This window comes from Uloborus diversus, chromosome 8 (genome assembly GCF_026930045.1).
Source record: "Uloborus diversus isolate 005 chromosome 8, Udiv.v.3.1, whole genome shotgun sequence".
In the NCBI taxonomy this organism is placed as follows: domain Eukaryota; kingdom Metazoa; phylum Arthropoda; class Arachnida; order Araneae; family Uloboridae; genus Uloborus; species Uloborus diversus.
The window spans coordinates 134,020,450-134,048,148 of record NC_072738.1 but is presented as its reverse complement, the minus strand read 5'-3'; the positions used below and the strand labels follow the sequence as shown (position 1 = coordinate 134,048,148).

At 34.1% G+C, this 27,699-nt stretch overlaps 1 protein-coding gene across 1 annotated transcript in view; it reads left to right on the top strand.

The window, feature by feature from the left end:
- Positions 1–27,699, top strand: part of LOC129228611 (cyclic nucleotide-gated cation channel alpha-3-like) — a 107,532-nt gene that overhangs the window by 36,307 nt on the left and 43,526 nt on the right. Inside the window, exon 5 of the mRNA XM_054863292.1 lies at positions 13,318–13,376. Within this exon, the coding sequence (XP_054719267.1) occupies positions 13,318–13,376 (59 nt within the window). The remainder of the gene's footprint in view (positions 1–13,317; positions 13,377–27,699) is intronic.

Below are 27,699 nucleotides of genomic sequence, written 5' to 3'. Positions count from 1 at the left end.
ACACATCGTGTATCCAACAGTACTAGTATTGACCTGGTAGACATTCTCATTATGGAGGAGATGGGATTACAGACACACAGACAGACGCGCAATAATTTTAACACTAGTCGACCCGTGCGGAACTCCGCACTGTACTTCGAATCGTTTCATAAGGCATTTCGCTCTTTAAAAATTTCAAAAAAAGAATATTATGAAGAAAAACCGAAAAAAGTAAACGGAAAAAAGTAAGCGCACAAGAGAAGGCATGTAATTTGAAGACATCAGTAACAAAACCTCGTTAAATACAACGTTGTGATAATTTGATCATCGCTCCCCTTTTGGTTGTACGTATTTTCAATGCAAATATAAATATCATTAAAAGTGTGGCTGAGTGACACGTGAAAAATCAGTAATTTTGCATGTGAAAAAACAAGTTGTGGCAAATACAGTCCTGCCCATATGAGCATCTGACGGAAAAAAAAGAAGCATTAAAGAGATATTTAGTGGCACGGATTTGAACTGGCGCCATTCTGATTAACAGTACGACGCTCCAACAAACCTAGCAACTGTGCCTTCCTTTTCGAATGCTATTCATTGAAGGAATGCATAATAAAACACAGTAAAGAAGTTTTTCGCCGAAAAAAATATAATAAGATCATGCGTCTGTGTTTCGTCATTAGCCAGCATGATACGATTTAAAATTATTCGTACAACATGGAATTTGATTAAAGAATGAGGAAGATTCCACGTAGCGATTGAAACAAACATTCTAGAAAAGTAATAAATTCGGTTGAAAAAGTAAGTGTTTTTATTTTTGAATATTCGACGATTTCCCATAGCAGGCTTATGTACGGCTTAAAAGCCTGCACTTGTTTTTCTTTTAATCGAACACTTAAAATTCAAAACCAAAACCAGTTGAACTGAGTTCGTTTTTTAAGTGTAATTTTTCGAACGTAGACAAAATGTTTTTTTGTTTTTTTCAGCCGAAAGCAGAGCAGTAGAATATGATTTCTTACTAATGAAGTTGATAATAATTTTAATGTTTTATATCGTATTCGAAAAAATAATTAAAGATTTACTGGTTGAAACTCGTAGTTTTAATGTGGCGTAGTATTTTTTTTTATTTGTACAAAAATTCGAAAACTACTATTAGAAAAATCTACATTTCAGCATACAATGAAAATGTTTTTCTGCACAAAAAGGATTCCCTTGAGGTATATCTAATACTTTTTTGTATGCTTACATTATGCTCAGTGGTGTGGACGGAGTCGAAGCTTAAAAAGAAGGGAAGAACACCCTTCGATTAGCAGTCAACTTATCTGAATGATAACTGTAGCCTGCATAAAGAAGTCAAAACACCAAAAAGCATTCCCACTGCATTTATTTTATTACGTGTGTTACCTGTTGTATGTTATGAGTACATGTAATGCGTAATATTACTGTTAATTTGCTATTATGTCGGACAGCCCGAACTGGCCCGAAAGTCAAACAGTTTATAACCGAACGCTCTACCGAGAAAAAAAAAAAAAAAAAAAAAAAAAAAACACACAGGTAATTTTATTTATTATTATTATTATTTTTTTTTTTTTTTTTTGCCGAGAAGTGTCTTTATTTTTGAAAATTTTTACAATTTGTTATCGCAGGCTGTTTGAACTGTTATAACTTAGATGGCAGCACGTGTTCATCATTTAACAACACAGTTAAAATACAAAATAATTTGAACTAAGTTCTTTTTTAAGCGTAGCTTTTCAAATGTAGTATAAATGTGCTACGCTATTTGTTTTTTTTTTCGCAAAAAGAAGAAAAATATATATATTACGCTTTAAATTGAGGTAGTATTTTTTTATTTGTACAAAGAGTCAAAAACGCATTAGAAGAATCTATATTTCAACATACGATTTATTATATTTTACTGAACAAAAAACAATTCCAATGTAGTCTGAAATCTTAAACCTGATACTTATATTTTCGCTTACATTATGCTTTAATTTTCTTCCCGGAGCCAAAGCTTAAAAAAAAAAAAACCTTACAATTGAGTATCAATTTAGCTCCGTGTTGCATCATCAAGTTTTCATAACAGCTAGGAGCGTTTCTACCTCATGCATTCCCTCATATTTGTTATTCCTTGTTCATGTAATGCGCGATATTTTTCTAATTTTTTGATGCAGATTGTACGGCCGTGGGCCCGAACACGCATTCTCCTGGTTACCAATCGAACGCTCTGCCGATCAAACTATTCAGCTCTATCGGTAACAGTGCAAGTTAAAGTTATAAATTTAACCGAAAACCTCATTCTGGTTTTTTAAAACAGGTTTTTTTTGCCCGAAAAACAATTGTTAAACAGTGGGTCTATTTTTCGTCAGTAGCCTGCACGATAAGCTTTAAATTAAGGTGTAAATCAAAGAAATCGATCAAGGATTGAGGAAAATCTCGCGTAGAAACCAAAATCAGGCTACAGAAATAATATATAAGGATTTCACGTAGAAGGTTGCTTTATGAGTTACGGCTTAAATGCTCGCACATGTTTCTCTTTTAATCGAACACTTAAAATTCAAAACCAAAACCAGTTAAACTGAGTCCGTTTTTTAAGTGCAATTTTTCAAACGTAGACAAAATGCATTTCTCTTAAGCAGAAAGCAGAGGAGTAGAAAATGATTTCTTGTTAATGAAGTTGATAAAAATTTTAATGCTTTATATCGTATTCGCGCGAATAAAAAATTATAGGTTTACTGGGTGAAACTCGTAGTTTTAATTTGGCTGAGTATTTTTTCATTTGTACAAAAGGTCGAACACTGCTATTAGAAACATCTACATTTCAGCATACAATGAAAGTGTTTTTCCGCACAAAAAGGATTTCCTTTAGGTAAATCTAATACTTTTTTATGCTTACATTATGCTGAGTGGTCTGGATGTAGCCAAAGCTTAAAAAAAAGGATGAACACTCTTCGATTAACAGTCAACTTATCCGAATGATAACTGTAATAAAGGAGTCGGAACACCAAGTAGCATTCCCACTGCATTTATTTTATTACGTTTGTATGTTATGAGTACATGTAATGCGTAATACTAATATAAATTTGATATTATTTCGAACAGCCCAAACTTGCGCGAAGTTCAGATAGTTTATAGCCGAACGCTCTACCGAAAAATACTTATCAATTTAACCGAACAATTAAGTCCAGTGCTTTTCAGCTTTATTAAAATATGAACACACACACAGGCTATTTTTTCGTTTTTTTTTTGCCGAAAGCGACGTAAAAAATGGAAAACTGCATTAGAACTTTGCTTTTAAAAAATGCATAAGAACTACAAGCAGCATCAAGGTTTTGAAACAGCAAGGGGCGCTTTCGAAAACTTGATTTTTCGACCGTAAGTCTATTTTTCTTCATTAGCCAGCCTGATAAGTTTTAAAATGAGAAGGAAATAATATATAAGATAAGATATTGAAGAAGCATTTTTTTATTCTTGAAAATTTTTACAATTTGTTACCGCAGACTGCTTGAACCGTTATGACTTAGATGGCAGCACGTGTTCATCATTTAACAACACGGTTAAAATACAAAATAAATTGAACTATGCTCTTTTTTAAGCGTAGCTTTTCGAATGTAGTAAAAATGTGATAAGCTATTTGTTTTTTTGCAAAAAGAAGAAAAAATATATATTTTACCCTTCAAATTGAGGTAGTAATTTTTTTATTTGTACAAAGAGTCAAAAACTCATTAGAAGAATATATATTTCAATCACGGAGTAGGAAGAAGGAGAGAAATGTCCTACGGGATTTCTAGTGTAAAAGTGGCAACGTTTGTTCACTATTTCCAGAGGGCGCTATATGTGCACCGCTCCCGACAATCGCAGCAGATCAATGTAAATGATGCTAAGTTTCTCCTTTTTTTAGAGGCAGCTATTAAAGCAAAAAAAGTAAAAAACTACTGGAAATTGGATGTAATAAGGGGCCAATATTGTGGACGATGTACGGCTTTCGTCCACAGGAAGTTAGCGCAGTATTTTGATGGAAAAATTTATTTTATTTTTCATCACCAACTTGCCGAATTCGTCTGCTATTAATATTGCGCTGTGCGATGTTTCATTTTTTACGAGTTGGAATGTTTCTATTCCTGTAAATAATTGACGAAATGAGAATGTTGTAGAATTAATTACGTAAACCCTTTTTTTTAATTAGTTGTGAATTTCGTGACATATTTCGAGAACTAATTAAAGCGAAATAATTTTTTGCTTTCACGATCTTTAACAGATAAAAATAAATGTTAATGTTCTATTCACTTAACTTCAAGCTGATATTGACTACAATAATTTTATTCACGTGTTTACTCACTGCTTAAACAGAATTGTTATCATTATTTTCTTATTACTGCATTTTTTTCGACAACCAAATGGAAAAAAAAATCGAGAAACCTTATTCATTCAAAAAAATTATACCTCAGAACGCTTTTTTGAGATAGTTTGTGGGGTTTTCTGTTGAAATTAATCATGTGTATTTTTTAAATGAAAAAGGTTTCCCGATTTTTTTTCGATTTGGTTGTAGAAAAAATTGCAATAATAATAAAAAAAATAATGATAACAATTCTGTTTAAGCAGTGAGTAAACACGTGAATAAAATTATTACAATCAATATCAGCTTGAAGTTAAGTGAATAGAACATTAACATTTATTTTTATCTGTTAAAGGTCGTGAAAGCAAAAAATTGTTTCGCTTTAATTAGTTCTCGAAGCATGTCACGAAATTTACAACTAATTAAAAAAAGTATTTACGTAATTAATTCTACTACATTCTCATTTCGTCAACTATTTTCAGGAATAGAAACATTCCAACTCGTAAAAAATAAAACATCGCACAGCGCAATATTAATAGCAGACGAATTCGGCAAGTTGGTGATGAAAAATAAAATAAATTTTTCCATCAAAATACTGCGCCAACTTCCAGTGGACGAAAGCCGTACATCGTCCACTATAGTGGCCCCTTATTACAACCAATTTCCAGTAGTTTTTTTCTTTTTTTTGCTTTAATAGCTGCCTTTAAAAGAATGAGAAACTTAGCATCATTTCCATTGAACTGCTACGAATGTCGGGAGCGGTACACATACAGCGCCCTCTGGAAAAAGTGAACAAACGTTGCCACTTCTGCATAGTAAAGATTTATCTCCTTCCCTTTAATCTCCCTGATTTCAATATACGATTTATTATTTTTTTTCTGAACAATAAACAATTCTATTGTAGTCTGAAATCTTAAACCTGTTACTTATATTTTCGCTTACATTATGCTTTAATTTTCTTACCGGAGCCAATGCTTAAAAAGAAAAAAAAAAAAAAACGTACACTTCCGAAGTAATTTAGCACAAAGTCACCTCAAGTTTTCATATCAGCAAGGATCGTTTCCTTCTCATTTATTCTATTCCTTCATAGTTGTTATTCACTTAATTAAGTGTTCATGTAATGCGCGATATTTCTCTAATTTTTTGTTGCAGATTGTCCGGACGTGGGCCCACGCATTCTCCTGGTTACGAAGAGAGCGCTCTGCCGATCAAGCTATTCAGCTCCGTCGGTCACAGCGCTAATTAAAGTTATAAGTTTAACCGAAAACCTCATTCTTGTTCTTTAAAACAGGTTTTTCGGCTAAAAAAAACAATTTTTAGACCGTGGGTCTATTTTTCGTCAGTAGCCAGCACCATAAGCTTTAAAATAAGGCGTAAATCAAAGAAATCGATCAAGAATTGAGGAAAATCTGGCGTAGAAACCAAAAACAGGCTACAGAAATAATATATAAGGATTTCCCATAGCAGGCTTATGTACGGCTTAAAAGCCTGCACTTGTTTTTCTTTTAATCGAACACTTAAAATTCAAAACCAAAACCAGTTGAACTGAGTTCGTTTTTTAAGTGTAATTTTTCGAACGTAGACAAAATGTTTTTTTGTTTTTTTCAGCCGAAAGCAGAGCAGTAGAATATGATTTCTTACTAATGAAGTTGATAATAATTTTAATGTTTTATATCGTATTCGAATAAATAATTAAAGATTTACTGGTTGAAACTCGTAGTTTTAATGTGGCGTAGTATTTTTTTTATTTGTACAAAAATTCGAAAACTACTATTAGAAAAATCTACATTTCAGCATACAATGAAAATGTTTTTCTGCAAAAAAAGGATTCCCTTGAGGTATATCTAATATTTTTTTGTATGCTTACATTATGCTCAGTGGTGTGGACGGAGTCGAAGCTTAAAAAGAAGGGAAGAACACCCTTCGATTAGCAGTCAACTTATCTGAATGATAACTGTAGCCTGCATAAAGAAGTCAAAACAGTAAAAAGCATTCCCACTGCATTTATTTTATTACGTGTGTTACCTGTTGTATGTTATGAGTACATGTAATGCGTAATATTACTGTAAATTTGCTATTATGTCGGACAGCCCGAACTGGCCCGAAAGTCAAACAGTTTATAACCGAACGCTCTACCGAGAAAAAAAAAAAAAAAAAAAACAAAAACACAGGTAATTTTATTTATTAATATTTTTTTTTTTTTTTTTTTTTTGCCGAGAAGTGTTTTTATTTTTGAAAATTTTTACAATTTGTTATCGCAGGCTGTTTGAACTGTTATAACTTAAATGGCAGCACGTGTTCATCATTTAACAACACAGTTAAAATACAAAATAATTTGAACTAAGTTCTTTTTTAAGCGTAGCTTTTCAAATGTAGTAAAAATGTGCTACGCTATTTGTTTTTTTTTTCGCAAAAAGAAGAAAAATACATATATTACGCTTTAAATTGAGGTAGTATTCTTTTATTTGTATAAAGAGTCAAAAACGCATTAGAAGAATCTACATATATTTCAACATACGATTTATTATATTTTACTGAACAAAAAACAATTCCAATGTAGTCTGAAATCTTAAACCTGATACTTATATTTTCGCTTACATTATGCTTTAATTTTCTTCCCCCGGAGCCAAAGCTTAAAAAAAAAAAAAAAAAACCCTTACAATTGAGTATCAATTTAGCTCCGTGTTGCATCATCAAGTTTTCATAACAGTTAGGAGCGTTTCTACCTCATGCATTCCCTCATATTTGTTATTCCTTGTTCATGTAATGCGCGATATTTTTCTAATTTTTTGATGCAGATTGTACGGCTGTGGGCCCGAACACGCATTCTCCTGGTTACCAATCGAACGCTCTGCCGATCAAGCTATTCAGCTCTATCGGTAACAGTGCAAGTTAAAGTTATAAATTTAACCGAAAACCTCATTCTGGTTTTTTAAAACAGGTTTCTTTTGCCCGAAAAACAATTGTTAAACAGTGGGTCTATTTTTCGTCAGTAGCCTGCACGATAAGCTTTAAATTAAGGTGTAAATCAAAGAAATCGATCAAGGATTGAGGAAAATCTCGCGTAGAAACCAAAATCAGGCTACAGAAATAATATATACTAGTCGACCCGTGCGGAACTCCGCACTGTGCTTTGAATCGTTTCATAAGGGTTTTCGCTCTTTAAAAATTTTAAAGGAAGAACATTATGAAGAAGAACCGAAAATAAAGTAAGCGCAGAAGAGAAGGCATGTAATTTAAAGACATCAGTAACAAAACCTCGTTAAATACAACGTTGTGATAATTTGATCATCGCTCACCTTTTGGTCGTACATGTTTTCAATTCAAACATAAATATCATTAAAAGTATGGCTGAGCAGTGACTCGTGAAAAAGCAATAATTGTGCATTTAAAAAAAGAGGTTAGGGCAAATACAGTCCTGCCCATGTGAGCATCTGACGGGAAAAAAAGAAACATTAAAGAGATATTTATTGGCACGGATTCGAATTGGCGCCATTCTGATTAACAGCCCGACACCCCAACAAACCTAGCAAAAGCGCCTTCCTTTTCGAAAGCTATTCATTGAAGGAATGCGTAGTAAAAAACAGCAAAAAAGCTTTTTGCCAAATAATAATAATAATAATAATAATAATAATAATAATAATAATAATAATAATAATAATAATAATAATAAGATCATGCTTCTATATTTTGTCATTAACCAGCATGATACGATTTAAAATTATTCGCAAAGCATGGAATTTGATTAAAGAATGACGAAGATCTCACGTAGCGATTGAAACAAACATTCTAGAGAAGTAATAAATTAGATTGAAAATAAGTGTTTTTATCTTTGAATATTGAACTATTTCACATAGAAGGTTGCTTTAACCATTACGGCTTAAATGCCCGCACATGTTTCTCTTTTGATAGAAACACTTAAAATTCAAAACCAAAACCAGTTGAACTGAGTCCGTTTTTTAAGTGTAATTTTTCGAACGTAGACAAAATGTATTTTTTTTTTTCAGCAGAAAGCAGAGGAGTAGAAAATGATTTCTTGCTAATGAAGTTGATAATAATTTTATTGCTTTATATCGTGTTCGCGCGAATAAAAAATTAAAGGTTTACTGATTGAAACTCGTAGTTTTAATTTGGCGTAGTATTTTTTCATTTGTACAAAAGATTGAACACTGCTATTAGAAACATCTACATTTCAGCATACAATGAAAATGTTTTTCTGCACGAAAATGATTTCCTTTAGGTAAATCTAATACTTTTTTATGCTTACATTATGCTGAGTGGTTTGGATGTAGTCAAAGCTTAAAAAAAGGGAAGAACACTCTTCGATTAACAGTCAACTTATCCGAATGATTACTGTAGCCTGCATAAAGGAGTCGAAACACCAAGCAGAATTCCCACTGCATTTATTTTATTACGTTTGTATGTTATGAGTACATGTAATGCGTAATACTAATATTAATTTGATATTATATCGGACAGCCCAAACTTGCCCGAAGTTCAGATAGTTTATAGCCGAACGCTCTACCGAAAAAAACTTATCAATTTAACCGAACAACTAAGTCCAGTGCTTTTAAGCTTTATCAAAATATGAACACACACACAGGCTATTTTCTTTTCTTTGCCTAAAGCAACGTAAAAAATGGAAAACTGCATTAGAACTTTGCTTTTAAAAATGCAAAAGAACTACAGGCAGCATCAAGGTTTTGAAACAGCAAGGGACGTTTTCGAAAACTTGATTTTTCAACCGTAAGTCTATTTTTCTTCATTAGCCAGCCTGATAAGTTTTAAAATGAGAAGGGAATAATATATAAGATAAGATATTGAAGAAACATTTTTTTATTCTTGAAAATTTTTACAATTTGTTACCGGAGGCAGCTTAAACCGTTATAAATTAGATGGCAGCACGTGTTCATCATTTAACAGCACGGTTAAAATACAAAATAAATTGAACTATGCTTTCGAATGTAGTAAAAATGTGATAAGCTATTTGTTTTTTAGCAAAAAGAAGAAAAAATATATATTTTACCCTTCAAATTGAGGTAGTATTTTATTTATTTGTACAAAGAGTCAAAAACTCATTAGAAGAATATGTATTTCAATATACGATTTATTATTTTTTTTCTGAACAAAAAACAATTCTATTGTAGTCTGAAATCTTAAACCTGTTACTTATATTTTCGCTTACATTATGCTTTAATTTTCTTTCCAGAGCCAAAGCTTCAAAAAAAAAAAAAAACACGTGCAATTTCGAAGTAATTTAGCACAAAATCACTGAGTGTTTTCATATCAGCAAGGAGCGTTTCCTTCCCATTTATTCCATTCCCTCACAGTTGTTATTCATTTAATTCAGTGTTCATGTAATGCACGATATTTCTCTAATTTTATTGGTGCAGATCGTTCGGACGTGGGCCCGAACACGTAATCTCCTGGTTACGAAGAGAACGCTCTGCCGATCAAGCTACTCAGCTCTGTCGGTCATAGCGCAAATTAAAGTTATAAGTTTGACCGAAAACCTCATTCTGGTTCTTTAAAACAGGTTTTTCGGCTAAAAAAAACAATTTTCAGACCTTGGGTCTATTTTTCGTCAGTAGCCAGCACCATAAGCTACAAAATAAGCCATAAATAAAAGAAATCGATCAAGAATTGAGGGAAATTTGGCGTAGAAACCAAAAACAGGCTACAGAAATAATATATAAGGATTATATTTCTATGATTCCATGATATAGAATACAGTATGGCAAAAAGAACCTTTTGTTTGTATGTTTCTTTAAAAATCGACAAAAAATACAAAGCAAAGATCCACAAAATTTTGCTCATGCAACTTTTCCCCCAAATGCTCATGTGGCATTTTCATGCAAATGCCACAATAAATTCAGAGATTTATTGTGGCATTTCAGTGCAAAAGATCCTCATGTCTTCTCTAGTTGAACAAAAAGATACTTACACTTAAATGCCAGCTTTCTTGTGTTTTTGTAAAAGCTTATGCTGTGTCAATCACATTGAGAGTTGAATGTTCACTATGATTTCTCACAAGCGCAGTCAAAACTTATCTTTTAGGGGGTTGAGGTTGAACAAGAGAGTCCTTGTATGTATATGAAATACTCCACTAGGATTGGCTATATGGCTTAAAACCAAGAGTTCTTGGGAAGAGTTATTATAAACGAAAAATTCTTGCTCAAAATTAAATTAATTGACACAACAAGTGAGGAGTTTACTTTCAAAACGGCTTACATCCAGTTTTATACTTTTTTGGCAAACCGAATAAAACGTTTTACGCATAAACACTAACTGTTAGAATTTCGAATTTCTCACAATGTTTTTGTAGAATAACAAGTGATGATTGGCATAAGTCTGAGTAGTTTCTCCTCAATTTTGCCAGACCTAAATTGCCAATTTTATTTTAGATGTATTCCTTTTCGTTGTAAAACAATGGATATCATCCCTTTTGGAAAAAAAAATACGCATTTTCTTCAGAAACAAACTTTATTTGCATGAAACAAAATATTTAACAGTTTTTATTACATTTTCTTTTACTCTACTTTATTCATTTGTTCTTGCTTCAATCTTTTTCTTAAACATTTAAAAAAAAAGGACCTTCGATCTTATTAAGTATGAACAATAAAACCACCCACGCCGATTCAAATAACAGCGTTGTATATAGGTATTAATAGATCACAAGTTTTATCACAATTTTTCCATTTATTACAATCTAATCAGTCATTAATCATAATTTAATACACTGTAAAAAATTCCGAAACGTTACTGATTATTTCCGTGGAACGTCTCGGGATTTCACACGTTTTCACCTATTTCCCCATAAAACAAGTATCTTCACAAAAAAGTTTCCTGAATCGGTACAAGTTGTACGCGTGCAGACTTTTCACTGTTGTGGAAAATATTTTTAGCAACCAGTTTAAAGATTGAATGAACGTGTTTATTAAGTGTATCGGCCTAAGGTTGTTTACGGCCTATCCAGGTTGACTAAGCTCCTAATGAGAGCGAAAAAGTCAATGGATAGCTACAGTCTTTGCAAGGCAGGAATTGCAGACAAGACATATGGTTGGTTCCCTCTTGCATAGCTTTGGCGGTGGTCGCTTCGATTTTTATGGAGCCTTTCTTGGTAAATCAAGAAGGTTCTAATCAATAACACTAAACCTATTTAATCTTTCTAGAGACATGATTGACTTTAACAGGGGAGATTTCGCATTTCTTCATAAAGTTTCAAGGTTAATTTCAGAAAAGTTACTGACTTTTAGCGGAAAACGTTCCTGGTTTTTTCCAAGATATGTTACTGGAAGAAATTGGGCACATCAGCCGCCTATTATTTTCCAGGAACGTTTCTGAATCGTTTTTACAGTGTAGTTATATTAATTATTTAATATTAATTTAGTAGTCACAGTTTGAGGTCGAGCTTGCCTAACTGATAACAGACTTGCACAAGGCCCAAGGTGCTGCGATCTCTTAATACGGACGGGTATCAAGTTTGATTACAATTGCTCAGCCAGGGCTTCGCTGCACTATTTTATTTGAGAACTATTTTTGAGTAAGAAGTGGCAAATTCAAATTTGGATATGTGCCCTTTTGATATGAAAGTGAATGAGTGGGTACCGGAAAATAACGGATAAGTTCCACTTTGCTGTAAAAGACCGAACGAGAAATAATGGATGGGTATACACCGTTTAGGTGGTAAAACCAATGTTTACGCATTTTTTAACGGTTGGTACAAACCACTTCGAGTAGAAAGAAATTCATGGGTCGATAGGGCTTATATTAGAGATTCTGAAAACGATAAAAAAAATTGTTTTTTTTTTCTAAAAGTGGAATATAATCCGTTTTGAAAGTAAACTCCTCAAGTAAAGTTTCACTTAGGGGCTGCTCTTAAATGATTCTTTTTCTCCGACAATTTTGACATCCCTCCACCTCTTGTGTCACACTTATGGGTAAGGTGGGCCGCTGAAAAGCAAATGCACTCTTAGGCCTTTCACACTGCCTCTACTTAGAAAAGTGTAGAGTTCGACGGGATTGGACTACAAACGAATAGATCCAAATCATCTTTCATCCATGAATCCAGATTAAATTTGGGCAATGATGACACTTGAGGAGACCCCATTCTGAATGCCATTACAGTGCATTTGCTTTTCAGCAGCACACCGCTCCCACAACTGGAGTGATGTTACAGGCTGCTATCATATACAAAGCATGATTACCTCTACTATTGATCCACTGCACCACGTCAGCCAAACGGCACGTTTTTTGCTTTAGTCACGTGTGATGGCACTCATACTGGGCTCTCAGGAGCATTCAGAGGAGATAAAATGGAGGGATTGAAGACTTTCATTCGTGAAGGGAAGACCCCAAGTCACCTGATAGATTTTAAAGAAGAGCATTGTGAAGGAAATCAGGTTTATTTCGCTAGTTTCACGCAAAACGCGTCAACCATTCGTCGTTGTTGAGTCACGTGACTTGAGCTCATTGTCCAAGCTTTTGCTTAGCCAATGATTGGACTTGCTCCCTCCATTTTAACCCCTATTCTAAGCTCAGGAGCCATTTTTTAACCGGGAAAATGCTCGGTCACACATAGCAAGGGTGTCAGGGGACTTCCTCATCCACATTATCAACTTCTCTGATCTGCGTTATTCCCTGATTTGTCACAAATAGAGCATATCTGGGATCACTTGAGACGGTAAATTGGACAACCTACGAGTTTGATCGAATTAGTTGCGCGTTTTCAGTAATTGTGGTACAAGGTGACATAACACATGAGGTACTAAAACCTCCATTTAGATGGGATTTTTCCAGTAATAAATTATCATTTTACTTTCACACATTTTTTAATTACTTTCTTCTAAGTGTGTAAAATTTTATTTCATGCTGACAATTCCTTCTTGATGTTTAAATTTTCCCTCTAAAGAGTGTACTTAGAGTAGTAATTTAGTGATTCATTGTTAGAAGCTGCTACTTCCCTGGTAAAAAAAGAAAATAATCCTAAAAATTACTTTGTTTTTCAGGTACCTGTTTACGATTATCAGCTATTTGATAGGCGTGTTTATTTTTGCTACAATAGTCGGTAAGTTTTATTCAGTATGCTACACTTGCATAAAATATAATACTAAAAAAATTGTGAATTACATATATACATTTTTTTCTGAATAATAATAACTTGAAATTAAAATTTGTGCTTCATATTAAACAAAAATAAAACATCATTACGTTTTTTAACTAATTCAATCTCAGACCATTTTTGCAGTAATCGTATTTAAAAAAAGTTTGAACTACTGCCAACGCAAAAAGACGTGGAATGAAAAAAAATATGGAAATGGAACGGATGTCAAACCATCTTCTCACTTTGAAAGAGATTCCAGAAAGATATCAAAACTAAATAACGGTGGGAAACTCGTCCAATCACAGCTGGTAAAAGCATCTCTTGCTCTAAACGAGTCGAGTTTTTCTAAAATACTTTACTTCAAAGAAAGTTGTTTTTTCTCTTAAATTTCCAAAACTACTTAGAAGATTTTAGCAGGCTTCCTTCAAACAACTTGCCACAACCTATTTTTGCTTGAGCTAAAGAAAATAAACAGTGATTAAGGGAGAAAAATCCGTTTTCGTTAAAATTTATCAAATTACTCGATACTTCTGCTTAATTTTGAGCTGTGGCAAGACAGAATGAAGCCTGTGAAGCATTTGTAGCTTTTTTAGTTTTGTAAAATATGGTCAAATTACTACTTTTGAAATTGTAATTTTGAATTTTGAGGGGCAACACTAAATTGAATTATTCTGCCGTGGGAATATCATGGACAAAAATTCTTTTCCATTTCCCTGCATGTCAAACATTACCAAAGAATATTATCAAATTATCATGCTATGGCGCGAGTTTCATTGTTGGTGACGTCAGGAGCAATACAGATCAGTGTAAGGCCCCTATATATACGAGCCGGCGCATCAGCTTAAGATCAGCCTTTTTGGATCGGAGCGCGTGTTTGAGTGGTTGTCTTTTCTGGTGAGTAATTATGTTTGGTGATTGTTCACTGCGAGCGATTATTAGCGGCACGTGAATTGTTGATTACATTTCAGCAAATTTGGCGAAACCCGAAACATTGCTGTAGTAACCCTAAAAGTGCAACAATGAAAAATCCGATCCAAAATGGCTAAACTTAAGCTGATGCGTCGGCCTGTCTATTTAGCGGCTCTAGATCAGTGAATTGGCTATTATATATGTGAGGATGGCATGGTTTTCTGGGTAAGAACATTTTTAGATTCCAAGACCATAAGTTAGTCAGAAACAACTCAAGGATCTTAGAACACCAAATCACTTTTCCCCAGTGTTATTTACCTTTAACTACAGCAATCTAAGGTCCCAATGGAATTCCAGTAATATTTTTCATAAAACAGCATAAAAAATTGGTATTGAGGTTTCTAGAATAGATACTTAAGTCATTTATCACAGCAAACCATCTTTCTTCCTCATTTATTCTTGTCTTTTAGTTTCCATGGAAACGATTATTCGCTATTTCCTTCCTCACCAGTAAGTGTAAGAATATTACGAATTCAATCTCTTGCTCTTAATATTATACTCTGCTATTTTTTCCATCTGCAATAGTTATTCACGGAAAATAATTATGTAAGTTCATTCCTTTCAAAATTTGTAATAGAGAGTGTTCCAAAAGTCATGCACACAACCTGTTTTAAAATATTTTATATAAAAAATTCTATTAATTTCAAATAGAAATTCGGGCAAGTTATTAGCACTATAGTTTTCGGAGTGACATGTTATTTTTATTCTTATTTTCCATGCACACTGGCATTTTCACTTGCTTTTAGTTTTCCGTGCGGTCAAAAGTTTTTTTTTTTTTTTTTTTTTGAACAAAAACTAGGTTGTTCCCCATTTTTCAAAAATATTTTTTATATTTTTTCTGAAAGTGCATGGTTGAAAACATGGGCTGAGTTACTTTTTTTCCTAGACTTATTTTCTCTCTTTAAAAAAATCTTAAAAGACGTTCAGTCATTGTTCTCATTTTCGATACTGACATCTTTAGTAAACAAGCCACTAGGGTCACCAGCATAAAGTTTCAGGACATTGCCACACTTTGCCAAATGAGTATTTTATTTAACTAACAATTCTGGTTCCGCTAATTATTACTCGCATTGAAAACTCAACTGAAGGCGATAGCTTGCCATACGAGGCAACTACACGCTTTCTTGAATTGTGACGTTACACGATGAGACATTTTGTTTTGAAAATCTGACATTAAAAAAATAATAATAATACTGAAGAATGAAACGTTGGGAAAATAAAAGTATTTTCTGGTTCTATGTTTTTTTTTTTTTTTTTTTTTTTTTTTTTTTTTTGCTGTTTTTACCAATTTCATTGACTAAAAGTAGCGCTTGTGACGGATGGAAATACCCCCATTGTCAACTCATTTATTTGAAGTCGTTGCTGAAGCTTTCAAAAAAAAAACTTTCCGAATGTCTCTGCCCCAGACAAAACAGACTTTCGATTAATATCTTGTTTTGGGGGAAACTAAGTGTTGGAGGCCGGAGAAGAAAAGAGGGCTCATCTCTACTAGCCGCCTATTCACTGCCCCCCAGAGGGCCATTTGGTGCCCTTCCGAATCCTAAGCAAACCATATACGATAGAAATAATATTTTCACAACAATTATTTTAGGGTGAAGTGAGATGAATCCGAGTTTTCTTCAATAAATTTAACTACAACTATAAAAATGATTAATTTTCGCAGCTGTTCGCGGACCACATGAAAATTGCTCGAGGACCACGGTGAAAGGGGGTTTGTGAACAAAACAAACAGGGAGGAGGGGCCCTATTGATTTAAGAAAAGAAGAAAAAAATTGCAAAATTTTAACATTGTCTCCTAATTGATCGAACCGTGAAACGAAAAAGTCGCAGGGTAGGGAAATTTTTGGAAGGGTCACACGTCTTTATCCCCTGTTACGAAGAAATACTGATAAAACCCAAATTAAAGTACACTGTGCTTTTTGAACACAATTTTAAATGCGAGCAACAGAAAAAAAAATAACAGCATATGATTCCTCGTTCAGCAAATATTCCGTTTCACAAAATGAAAGCATTTGAATCACAAAATCTAATAGAAATTTCAAATCCGGAATATTTCCTGCTTTAAAAGGATGATCGTGTCGCAGGAAGTTTCTTTTGTCATAAAATATGTCGATGAATCTTTCAGACAGTTCTTTCACGGTCATGTGCCTTATCTTCGCCCAAGTAAGAGAAGGGTAAGGGAAGTATGTCAGGACTTTTGACATTTATCAACTCGCAGTTCAGAGTCAGTGGGAGGGGAAGTCGAAACTGATTATTCCAGTTTCAGTAGAAAACACATATATAACATAACGCTGAAACTTTGCATTTACGCACAATTTTTGTATTGTAACCGAATTTATAATATTTCACTTTTTTTCGTAATGTCCAAAATAAAATCCAGTTTTTTACCTTTCTTTCTTTTTGTAGCTATTGTTCGTTGATTGTTTTATAAATAACAACGATTTAGAATGCGTTTTGTAACAACTAGCGTTCACGGAAAAGGTAGACCAGAAGTAAACAAACAGGTTGCCAGAATATTTGCCCCTATGGGCCACCTTTGGCGATTTTTTCTGGAGTAATAATAGATATAAAAAAATAAAATAAAACAATGGTATTCTTATTCACCACCTGCTTGGCATCAATTTGTTTTTGTCCAAGCAAAACACTTGCTGGAAGTCGCCGAATGGCGCATTTCTTTGTTTACATCTTGTCTACCTTTCCCTTGAACCCAGTTTAGGAAAGGAAATTTTAAAATTCCCTGCATCAAGTATGAAGCCATTTCTGTGCTCTTGAGAAATGTTTACGTTGATTAGATTGGTATCAAAAATTTTGTTTTTAACTTCAGTGTAAATTGCTATTAAAATGAATGGCATTAATTATGAAACACTAGTTCATATTATCTTTAACAAGTTTTGTACCCTTTAAAGACGTTGCATCCAACGACAAAACTGCCGTCGGCAGGTATAGGGCAGTATTTGTTTCATCATTGTCATTGTTTCGTAACTGAAATCCCAATTATTTGTAAAGTAAAGGTCTATGTTATGATCTTCATTCTTCATTCTTTTCACTGTTCGTCCCTTTTAATGCATAGTTTTACTCCTTTCTCTTTACAAATTTCGTAACCGATTCAACCGCAAACCTTCGCATTAATCTATATTACCTTCTAACACTTGACTCCTCAAATTATAGATATGAAGAATACAATTACTGAACTGAAACAAATTTTCTATACCTAATTTCTTTTCCGTTCTTGACTTTTATTATGTAGTTTTTATGTTCAAGCAACAGTATTTCCTACTTCTTAAATTCTGAATTTTAACATAAAGCTTTAGTTAATTAAATAGCTGGCAGGGCCGATCCTAGCAGGTGTGCAGCGTGTGCACCGCACAAGGGCGGCCAAAGCAAGGGGCGGCCCCAGGCCGCATCATATAGTTCTTTTAATCAAGCAAAATTTTTCAAGAATTTCTCACAAGATAATTTATAATAAGTCAAATAAAAATGCTGAATTTTAAACATTCAATTATCAAAGTAAGTGCCGATTTCCCGACAGCATAGCATAGTTTAAGAAAAATAGGTTGTTAGGGAACATTGTGTTGGTTCATTGTCCATTAATATCTACTCTTCACATACATGCTTTATTTGGTTGCAAAATTTGTGACAGAACCGGTAATCAGGCATGGATACAGGGGAGGGGAGATGAAGGAAATGGCCCCCTCCTGAAGCATGAAAGGGTGCCTTCTAAAAGGAGCACTCAGGGCCCAGGGCGGCCACTAATGTTTACACCCCAAGCTTTTATAGACCTAAACAATGAAGACATATTTTATATATTATATTTTAAAAAAGCTATACTGATTAGATACTCTCGCAAGCATTTCAAACAACAAATTCTGTTTTCAACAATCGCGGATGCGTGGAGAGACAGTGGAAAATTGCGAATCTCCCGAGAGTCAAACATATATGAATGACGAACTAAAATTTAGTAATTTTCCCCATTTACAGCATTTTTTTCGAATTAAAATCACGAATGAACTTCCCGGTTTCAGATCAGGGCTCTAGCCCCGGGTAATAAATTTAAACGTAACTCCAAAACAAAGATCCAAAAGGATGCCATGACCTCCTTGACAAGACTAAAGAATTCTTAAAATTGCGTTTATAGGATTTTAATTTTGGAAAATTTTGCTGTTTGAAATACCAATCTTAAGGACCCAATTAAATCTCTGATTCACCATTCCACCTTAACTTCATCGAACATAGCCTGAAAATGTTGGCTTTAAAATTCAAAATGTGTTTTCAGAGGACAGCCCTTCTTAATGTCATCAAAATTTGCTTAATGACATTTTTAGCATTTCTTTTTTGAAATTTTTGCGATGGAGGACCCTGAAATCCATTCCCAAACATTACTACCAAAGATAGTCTCAATTAGCGTCTTTAGAGAGGCCCCTAATCCCACCCCCTCAGTTTGAAATTGACTTCAGTTTCAAAAAACAGTTCGTGAGGGCACACTAAACCCCCACTCGCTCTTTGTCCCATCGTTATCAAACAATGCGTAAAATACGATTTTCTAAAACATCTGGAGGAGAAATGCCAGGCTTATGTAACTTTTCACGGCGCTAGGGCATATACCCATCAATCGTCGAGTTGAGATGCACAAAAGGTGTATAGTTTTGTTTTTCAGATATTAATATCGAAAAATATCCCAAAGATAAGCCGAAGCTTCCCAGTTTTGTTAACGTCACCAAAGATAGCATAAAATTGCGCTTTTAGAAATATCCACTTGGGAGCTCCAAAACCCTTCCTTCCCAAAAATAACCTAAAATGGATTTTAGTTCCGAAAAATATTTCCGGTTCGGAATATTTTCCCTTTTTCCCTATCGTTTTCAAATATGGCCAAAAATGGGTTTTTGAAACAATAGTGCCGAAAAATTACCGGCTGAAAGCCGACAGATCTCCTACCGTCACCAAAGACAGCCTAAATTTGCGTTTTAAACTTCAATTTCGAAAACTTTCGATAGGAGATGATTGAATCTCCCTCCCTCTAGCAACATCAACAAAGATAACCCAAAACTGCTTGTTTAAAACTTCAGTTTCGGAAAATTTTCGGGAGGAGCGCTGATCTTTCCTAAGCTACGGTCACAAAAAATAGCTTCGAATTGATTTCAATTTTGAAAGAATTTTAGGAGAGAACTCCAACATTGCTTTTCCCCTGAAGTCTCGAAGAAGTTCCTAAAATTGCGACATTTGACGTCAATTTTGAAAATTTCTCCATGGCCCTTGAATATACCCGACTCTTTTCTCCTTGCAATCAAACACAACTAAAGATCACTAAAACTATTTTTCGTACGCCAATTTCGATAATTTTCTGGGAGCAATCCCCCCTCCCCTGATTCCCCCTCCTCCAAAATTTCTCTGATGTCACCGAAGACAGACTATGAAATGCGTTTTTACGACTAGTAAATTTTGGTATCTATTACTTTCTTCAAAGATATAAATTGTACCTAAGGAGTTTCTTACTATAAAACTTTTCTTCCTTTTTATAAGTTCATCATTCTTGTTTTTTTTTCTTTTTTAAACTAGAACTTGATATAGAAATTTGAAGAAATATTTATATGGACGTCAAAGATTAGTCAAAATATGCAAATTACTCTTGAGGGGCGGCACATTAGATCTCTGCACACGGGCGGCCGACACCCTAGGATCGGCCCTGATAGCTAGTATTTGTTTCCTATCATTACTTTCATTTTTTCCCTTGAAAACACGTTTTCAACTGAAATTTATTTTATTCAGAGAACAGTTCAATCTGAAATGGAGCAAATATTCGAATTATATGAATATTTAAACATAGAAAATATTCTGGAAAATAAAGAAAATCTAACATGCAGATAAAACAAAACTGGAATACTTCTTTCCAAATATTTTAGCGAAAAGTATTTGCTGTGAATTCGATCATTTCACAATCTCCGCTTTGATGGAACATTTGGTAGTCTTCGTTCTAAAATAAAGTTTTAGAATTGTTTGGAACATTTCATTTTATTTCAGCAAGATGGAAATATATTTTTCTCATCGTTTTTCAAAGTCCTCACTCTTAAAATGTTTATTTTATTACTTAAAACATTAAATATCGATGAAGATTTCAGAATTTTGTCCCTTCATATTTACCACTTTTATTTTAATTTTGTATTGGCTTCAAAGTTTTCCCGTCTGATCGTTTGCCGGGGGCGTGTTTGGCTGACGCGTGTTCTGCCGATACAAATTTCGCTTTTGGTTCACTGAGAACTTAATTTTTTCACTATTTTGAAAAACATTTGCCTTAAATTTTCCGTTTTTTTTTTTTTTTTACTGTTAACTTTTTGAACGCACTTTTTTGCCAAGAGCTTTTTTCAACAACGTTTGATTGAAGAAAATTCGCTTTTAAATTCGGGATCTATGCCTGTCAATCGCTGCATCTCTAATTTACACTATTCTTCTTTATGATTTCCAATTTTAACATATGTAGAGAAAGAAAATTTATATTTGAGGTTAGTGATAGAAATACAAATAAAATTTCTAATGAAGAAACAGAGATGAGAATTAATGTAAATGTGCTTTTGTACAGGTTCGTATAAAAAAACTGCTTACAATCACATGTCACAGTCCAGGGTCCCCCGTACCTACCACTTTTTGGTTTAACCGGTTGGATGGAGCCCTGAAGTCAGCTATGTTTTTTTTATCGTGACCAGAAATAGATCAATCCGTGGTTCAACACCCCCAGAGGTATTGATTCACTTGGAGGACTTTGTGACTATGACGTATTTAACGAACACAGAGGATCTTCAACCGGCTGGCATCGAACCCAGGATATAGGAATGATAGTATTTTGCATAGAAAGAGGAGACAGTGGAGGACCCACACGAGCACTGGCTCATGGTCTCACTTAGACTTGATCGGGTCATGTCCATAATAATGTACTATCCACCATATTCCAAAACTCCTAAGCAGCAATTAATTGAAAGAAAAATAATAATAATAATACTAAATGGCATAAATAAACCATAATATTATAAAGTACGGAATGAAAACTAGTTTATTATACTTCAGCTTTATATTTTTGTCGATTTACAAAAAGGGTACTTTAAGCATAATTGACCTTAATTGTACTAACAAAGATTCACAGAGCATTTCCCCGGAAAAGCCATTCAAATATCTTCACACCTAGAACTGGGTTGTTAGTAGACATTGCTTTCCACTCTTCAGTATTTATAATGTTCTCTCCATTTCTTGATATGAAAGATTTTAGCCCTCTAATTAACAATTCATCGTTGTGCATATCCGCAATTGCAGCAATATCGCACACGTTGTTCAGAGAAATGTCCCTCACAACTACTTCCCGGCAAATGTCCCGTAATTCTTCCAAATCGTAACGGTCGGCTGCTACATAGAGATGAAGGGCTTCTGCAGAAGATAACTTACGTACTTTTCCACAGTAGATGTAGCGTAGCATATCCTGAACTGTTTCCGCCTCAATTTCTTCTAGGGCCACAATGCTCTGAAGATTTTCCTTCATGTTGAGCTCAAACATCGCTGCGAACACCTTCGATCGAGCACTGAGCACCAACTTGTGGGCTTTGAATTCCTCATCGCCCGACTTTAAAGTGACATCCGAAAGTTGACGATGCTCGTATAATTCCTCAAAATCGGAGGATAATTTTGAATCACAGCCCACCACTGGTAGTTCCTTCTCATCTGAAAATATAATGACACATGAAAATTGTAATCAAATACGATTCAGAGAGCTCATTATATAATGATGTGCAATTAATTTAAAGTAGGGGAATGTGGGACAAAGTGAACTGGTCAAGATGACCAAGTTTTTTCAAAATGAACAAATCGGAAACGAAATTTGCATTGAAAATTACAGTACATAAGGGAAGAACTTTGTATTTTATAATAAAACTTGCATTGAAACAGGATTTTTTTAAATTTTTGGCAGTAAATTTGAGTCTTCAAAAAAGTGGAAATTTTTTCACTTTTTTTTTTCATGGGGCAAAGTGAAAAATAAAATATTTTTCTAGTGAAATATTTTCTATTCGATTACAAAACATATCTTTAAAAAAAAAGCAGTAAATAAAAAGTTGAATGAATAAATGAATAAATGAAAAGATAAAACAATAAGCGAATAATTAAATGAATAAATCAATTAATATGTGATGAAAAATAAATGAGCAAGTAAAAGAAAGAATGAATGAGAAAATAAGTAAATGAATGAATAAGTTACTGAATGAAGAAATGTAAATGAATTAATTAATAAATGAAACCGTATGCGATTTATATTAAATGATTGAGTGAGTAAATGAAATAAACTATTTCACTTTGCCCCATATGTACTTGACTAATTGTAATATTTATTTAAAACACAAATAAGAAAAATATTATAACGAAATAAATATTTCACCGAGTATTAGAAGGTCTAAATTAATATTAAAATTTGTTAATAACAACAACTTTATCATTTTATAGTTACAAAAATAACTTTTGACTTACAACAAAATATATGACAATATGAGTATCAATTTTGGAAAATTGCCCGTATTACCAAATGCTTTAATCTCCAGCTGTATTTTATTTCTGAGTGGGATAGTTAAAATATTACCAGATAAATGGCACTAAAAGCAGAGTAAATACTTCGTCATTTCACTTTGCCCCATGTTCGCCTACTACCGTGTTTTCCCGAAAATTGAACCTATTCCAAAAAGAAGCTCTAGCATGTTTTTTCTGGGTGCTCCTACCCCTAAAATAGGCTTTATTTAAGATATTTTTACAAAAGAACGCCTTGTAACACGAGAGGGAGAGACCATGAGTGTAATATACTCGAGCACAAGTAGCAGCTCCGGTCAGGAGCTCTCCAAACTCAATTTGGGGGGGGGGGCGGAAATTCTCAATTTGCCGAATGGCACTCCAAATTTTGCCAAATGATGATAATTGTGCCGAATAGAACTCCACATTTTGCCGAATGATGATGATTTTACCGAATCGTCAGACAAAATTTGCCGAAGAAGACAATTTTTGGAAGGTCACAGTAGTCTCCCATCGGGGTGTTCGCCCAGTAATTTCTCCATCCGGAGTCCCAAAAACGCACTTTTAAATTGTCTTTGACTGACCTTGGGGGGTGGGGGGGGGTCAGGACTCCCTTGGACCAGAATAGTCCGAAGTTAATGGGAATCTCAAACTGAACCATTTTTCAGCAGTATTACCAATCTCCCTGGACCCACACTCGAAGGTATGATTGTATGACTTTGTTCATTTCAGAATGTTACTGAAAGGTAATGAATAATTAAAACTTGAATAAATATGTCTCTTAAATTTAAATTAATGTTTCTTTTGAACAAGAATAAGTGTAGTTATTGTGAAATCAAACAAATGAATTTTTTGAGATTAAAGAAATATCAATTATTGGGCATAAAAAAGAACATCCCCTGTAAGTAAGCCCTGAACTATTTTTGCAAGAAAAATTAATGTAATAACGGGTGTCATTTTGAGGGAAGCAAGATATCGTAACTGCCGTAAGCGGAGGTGGGGGGGGGGGGGGGTAGGGGAGAGGATATAATCATTAAGATAAGCAGGACCAGGTTCAGAGAAAACTCTTTATGACATTGAAATTAAAGTCTGTTCAAAATTGTTTCACTAGTGCAAAGGTGACCCCAGCTAAAATACCAAATTAAAAAAAATACTCTAAAAATGCTAACACTGCTCTATGATAAAGTTAAAAACCTATGTTCGGATCGCAGCTGCTAGCAGTCCCTTCAAACCTTCAGATTTAAATCAGTGAAATGCTAAGGATCCTTGGGGAAGAATATAACAAAGAAAGTAACTACTATAGCAATGAAGAGAATAAGTTAGAAACAAGAAAAACATGCATAAGACGCCCTCCAAGTAAAAAAAAGAAAAACTGCGTATAAATGTATTGAATGCAATGACTCAATCTGCCTTCAATACTCGAAAAATCTGTGCAACGATTGCAGCTCACAGTTTTAGAAGGTATGCGTTTTTTGTATTTATAATGACGTAAAATTTGCTAAAAAAGTCAATGCGAAAATACTGTATGTGCATTTACAAAGGCCATACATATTTAAATTATGTAACTTTTAACAGTAATTTTGATCACTTTTTTTTTTGAACGTAACTAATAATTTAAAATGTAGTTAAATGAATTAAATGTTAACATAATTAAAACTTCATACATTTAATTTGAAAATCTACCTTATTTAGAATGATCGGTCGCAGTTGCGCGACAATTTTGGTCATAGTAGTTAAGGGTTGATATAATGCATAGAGCCCGGATTGTCTGCAACTGCATTTGTGCATACAGGGCTTCCCACAGAATTCCACTACAACTAAAATAGTTGCTTCAGTAGCCTGTAGTATGAAAAGTAGTCTCCAAAATAGTCACCAGATGCAGAAAATAGATTCTATAAAATCACATTTATGTCATATATTGGCTGATTAGATCTATTTTGGTTGCGTGTTATGTACAATGGGACCTCTCACAGCAGAAGTGGAAACTGTTACCGTTGGAAAAAAAACCGAGTATCTACAAATTTTCCGAAAAATGTCCTTAAACAGCCTTTGAAAAAAAAACTTGAAAAAATATTTCGCAGATTTTAGTCCAAACCTTTTCAATGAACACTAAAAAAACAAGTACATACACATTCTGGTATAATTTCTTTACAAAATTAGCAGTACGACTGCTAATTCTGTAACTCAAAGCCAAGCATAAGATGGGACGCGCGGTCTTTACACTGGTAAATAACCAGCTGATGTGTACATCACATGACTTCCTTTTACGCTAATTTAATGATAATAGTCCCATCGAGTAAACAAAGAAACACTCCAAATGTTTTCACCCCAAGTTTGTTGCGAACCGAAGCCAAAAAAAAAAAAAAAAAAAAATTCTATACAGATTAATTTTCCCAATATTGGCAATTTTAATGTGATTCAACGGTTATCTCTCTAAATATCACAAATAGTGGCCAAATTGAAACCAGGTTTGAAAAAAAAAATGCCAAATTTGTCACCAAGTTGGCGACAAACCTTGGCGACTAAAAGCTTGGTGATATATTGTCAAGTGTTTGCCAAATTATAATACCACTTGTGTTTGCATTGAAATTAACAATGACTCCCCCCCCCCCAAAAAAAAGGTGTGAAAGACCCCCTTTGGAGCACCCGAATGCAACCAAAAGGAGAGGTGCACAACTAGACCCCACTAGAAGTCTACGTACCAAATTTCAACTTTCTATAACATACCGTTCTTGAGTTATGCGAGATACATACGCACATACACACATACGTAAACATACGCACATACATACGTACATTAGGGTGAGTCAAAATTAAAAAATTCGAAACGTTAAGGGGCAGGGGATTAAAAAGTTGCCAAATGGTCTCAAACTAACATGTGTGAAACTTTATTCCATTCTGATAAGTCTTTTTGCCTCCGGATTGAGTTTGAAGTTTGGATTTCCTTACCCTAACAGAATACGTTCCATGTATGATGGCAATACTAATAAATGTTACTTCACAGAAACAAGTGATGAAACTTTAAATTTCCACCTGGTTTAAATTCACACTTGCCATTTTAGCTGTTAGAATTGGCTGAAATGTGTGGATTAGGTCAAACACTCCCTGCCTACTGTGCAACGTAAATGAGTAAGAGATGCTAAAAATCAACCTCTTGAAACGCAGCAGCAATCTTTTGAAATCCTATCTGAAAATAACTAAGAAAATAATCAGAATCATTTTACCAAGCTAGTAAATTGCTATTTGACACTTCATCTTGCAAATGCAAAGATATATACGACTATATTTGTCCGGGGAAAAAACAAAAACATGAGAGAGGAAGAGAAATTGCAGCTTCAGCCTCAAGAAGAAACTGAAGATATATAGTTTTAGTATCATTACTTCATCGCATCTCTTCTATCGGATACGAACCGCGAGGATGAATTCAAGGGACTTTTGCCAAGCTTCAAACTTCAAATGCTTATTACGATAAATTTACTACTACAAGCAATACATTGGACTTAAATTTGCTTTCAACGACATATGATACATACGAAGTATCCGACAGGGCTGGAGTAGCTATTGCTTCAGCAGTACTTTACTCCACCACTTCAGAAATTATTGAGAAAAACATGGCTCGTCGGAAGCGCAAAATAGCACGAAAATCTGCCCTGGCAAGAGCCAAAGCCTAACAAAATGTCTCATTTTTTATGGCTAACTCGTGCTAATCGAATTCTACGTTTTGTGTGTTTCAGAGGAATCTCCTTCTGAAAATTTGATATAATCTTGCAATATAAGTCGTCAACGTTTATGCTCCAATCTAGTTTGCTATCAAAAGTTACCCTTTATGTACAGATTGGCTCGGCAGCTGTTCAAAATCACTGCAACTAGATATTTATCCACTGAGTTGAAGTGCAAAATAGATCCCGCAATCCAAAGAAAGTGTTTTCGTACGTCCTAAAATTTACTTTATTGCAATGCTGACAGACTTGGAACAGCACATCCGTGAATTGGCAGCCTGTTGGATTTTAGAGTCTCGTAGTGTTCAGCAAAATAGACTCCCAACAGACAAATTTTTCACATTCTTATTGTTACGTTTGATGCAGAATCTTACATTGATCTCAATGACTGGAAAAATGTGTCTGACCCATCAATACTGAATTCAATCTCTAAAGAAGATATTCAACTGTTTGTTTCAGGCAAAAAAGAACTGTTTACTATGCCTGTCATGCCATACACATAGGCTGTTGAAAGGCAGGGGTGCCACCAGGGGGGCTCATGGCGCAGACTGCGGCGTTAAAATTTTTAAGACGGTTGATTTTACAGATTTGGGGGGGGGGGCTCTTGCTCTGGGGGGTACTTCCCAGCATGTGGCGAGGGGGGTTCCATCACCCTATGGGGATAGGCACCCCTGTGGAAGGGCAGTTAAAATTGACGTAAGTTTCAACTACATTGTGCAAAAAGAGAAGCTTTAAAAAAGAACCAATTGGAGTCCCGGAAACTTATGCCAAAACTAAATAGTAAGAACTTTCAAGTTATTTTAAGATGAATATTTTTAATTTTGAAAATTAAATGATTATCAAACGTTTTTGTAAAAAAAATTATTAATACTTGGACAACCTTAAGTTGTTTTATATATATTTGTAATTTTCTTTTTCAGTTTTTTATGAAAATAAACTTTTCTCCTTAAATACGGGTTCTTCAAACTCAATCCGGAGGCAAAAAATGAACTCCTAATCGAATGAAGTTTTATAAATAACCTTAAAACGTCATTTGGCACCTTTTTCTTGCCCTGCCCGATAGATATCGA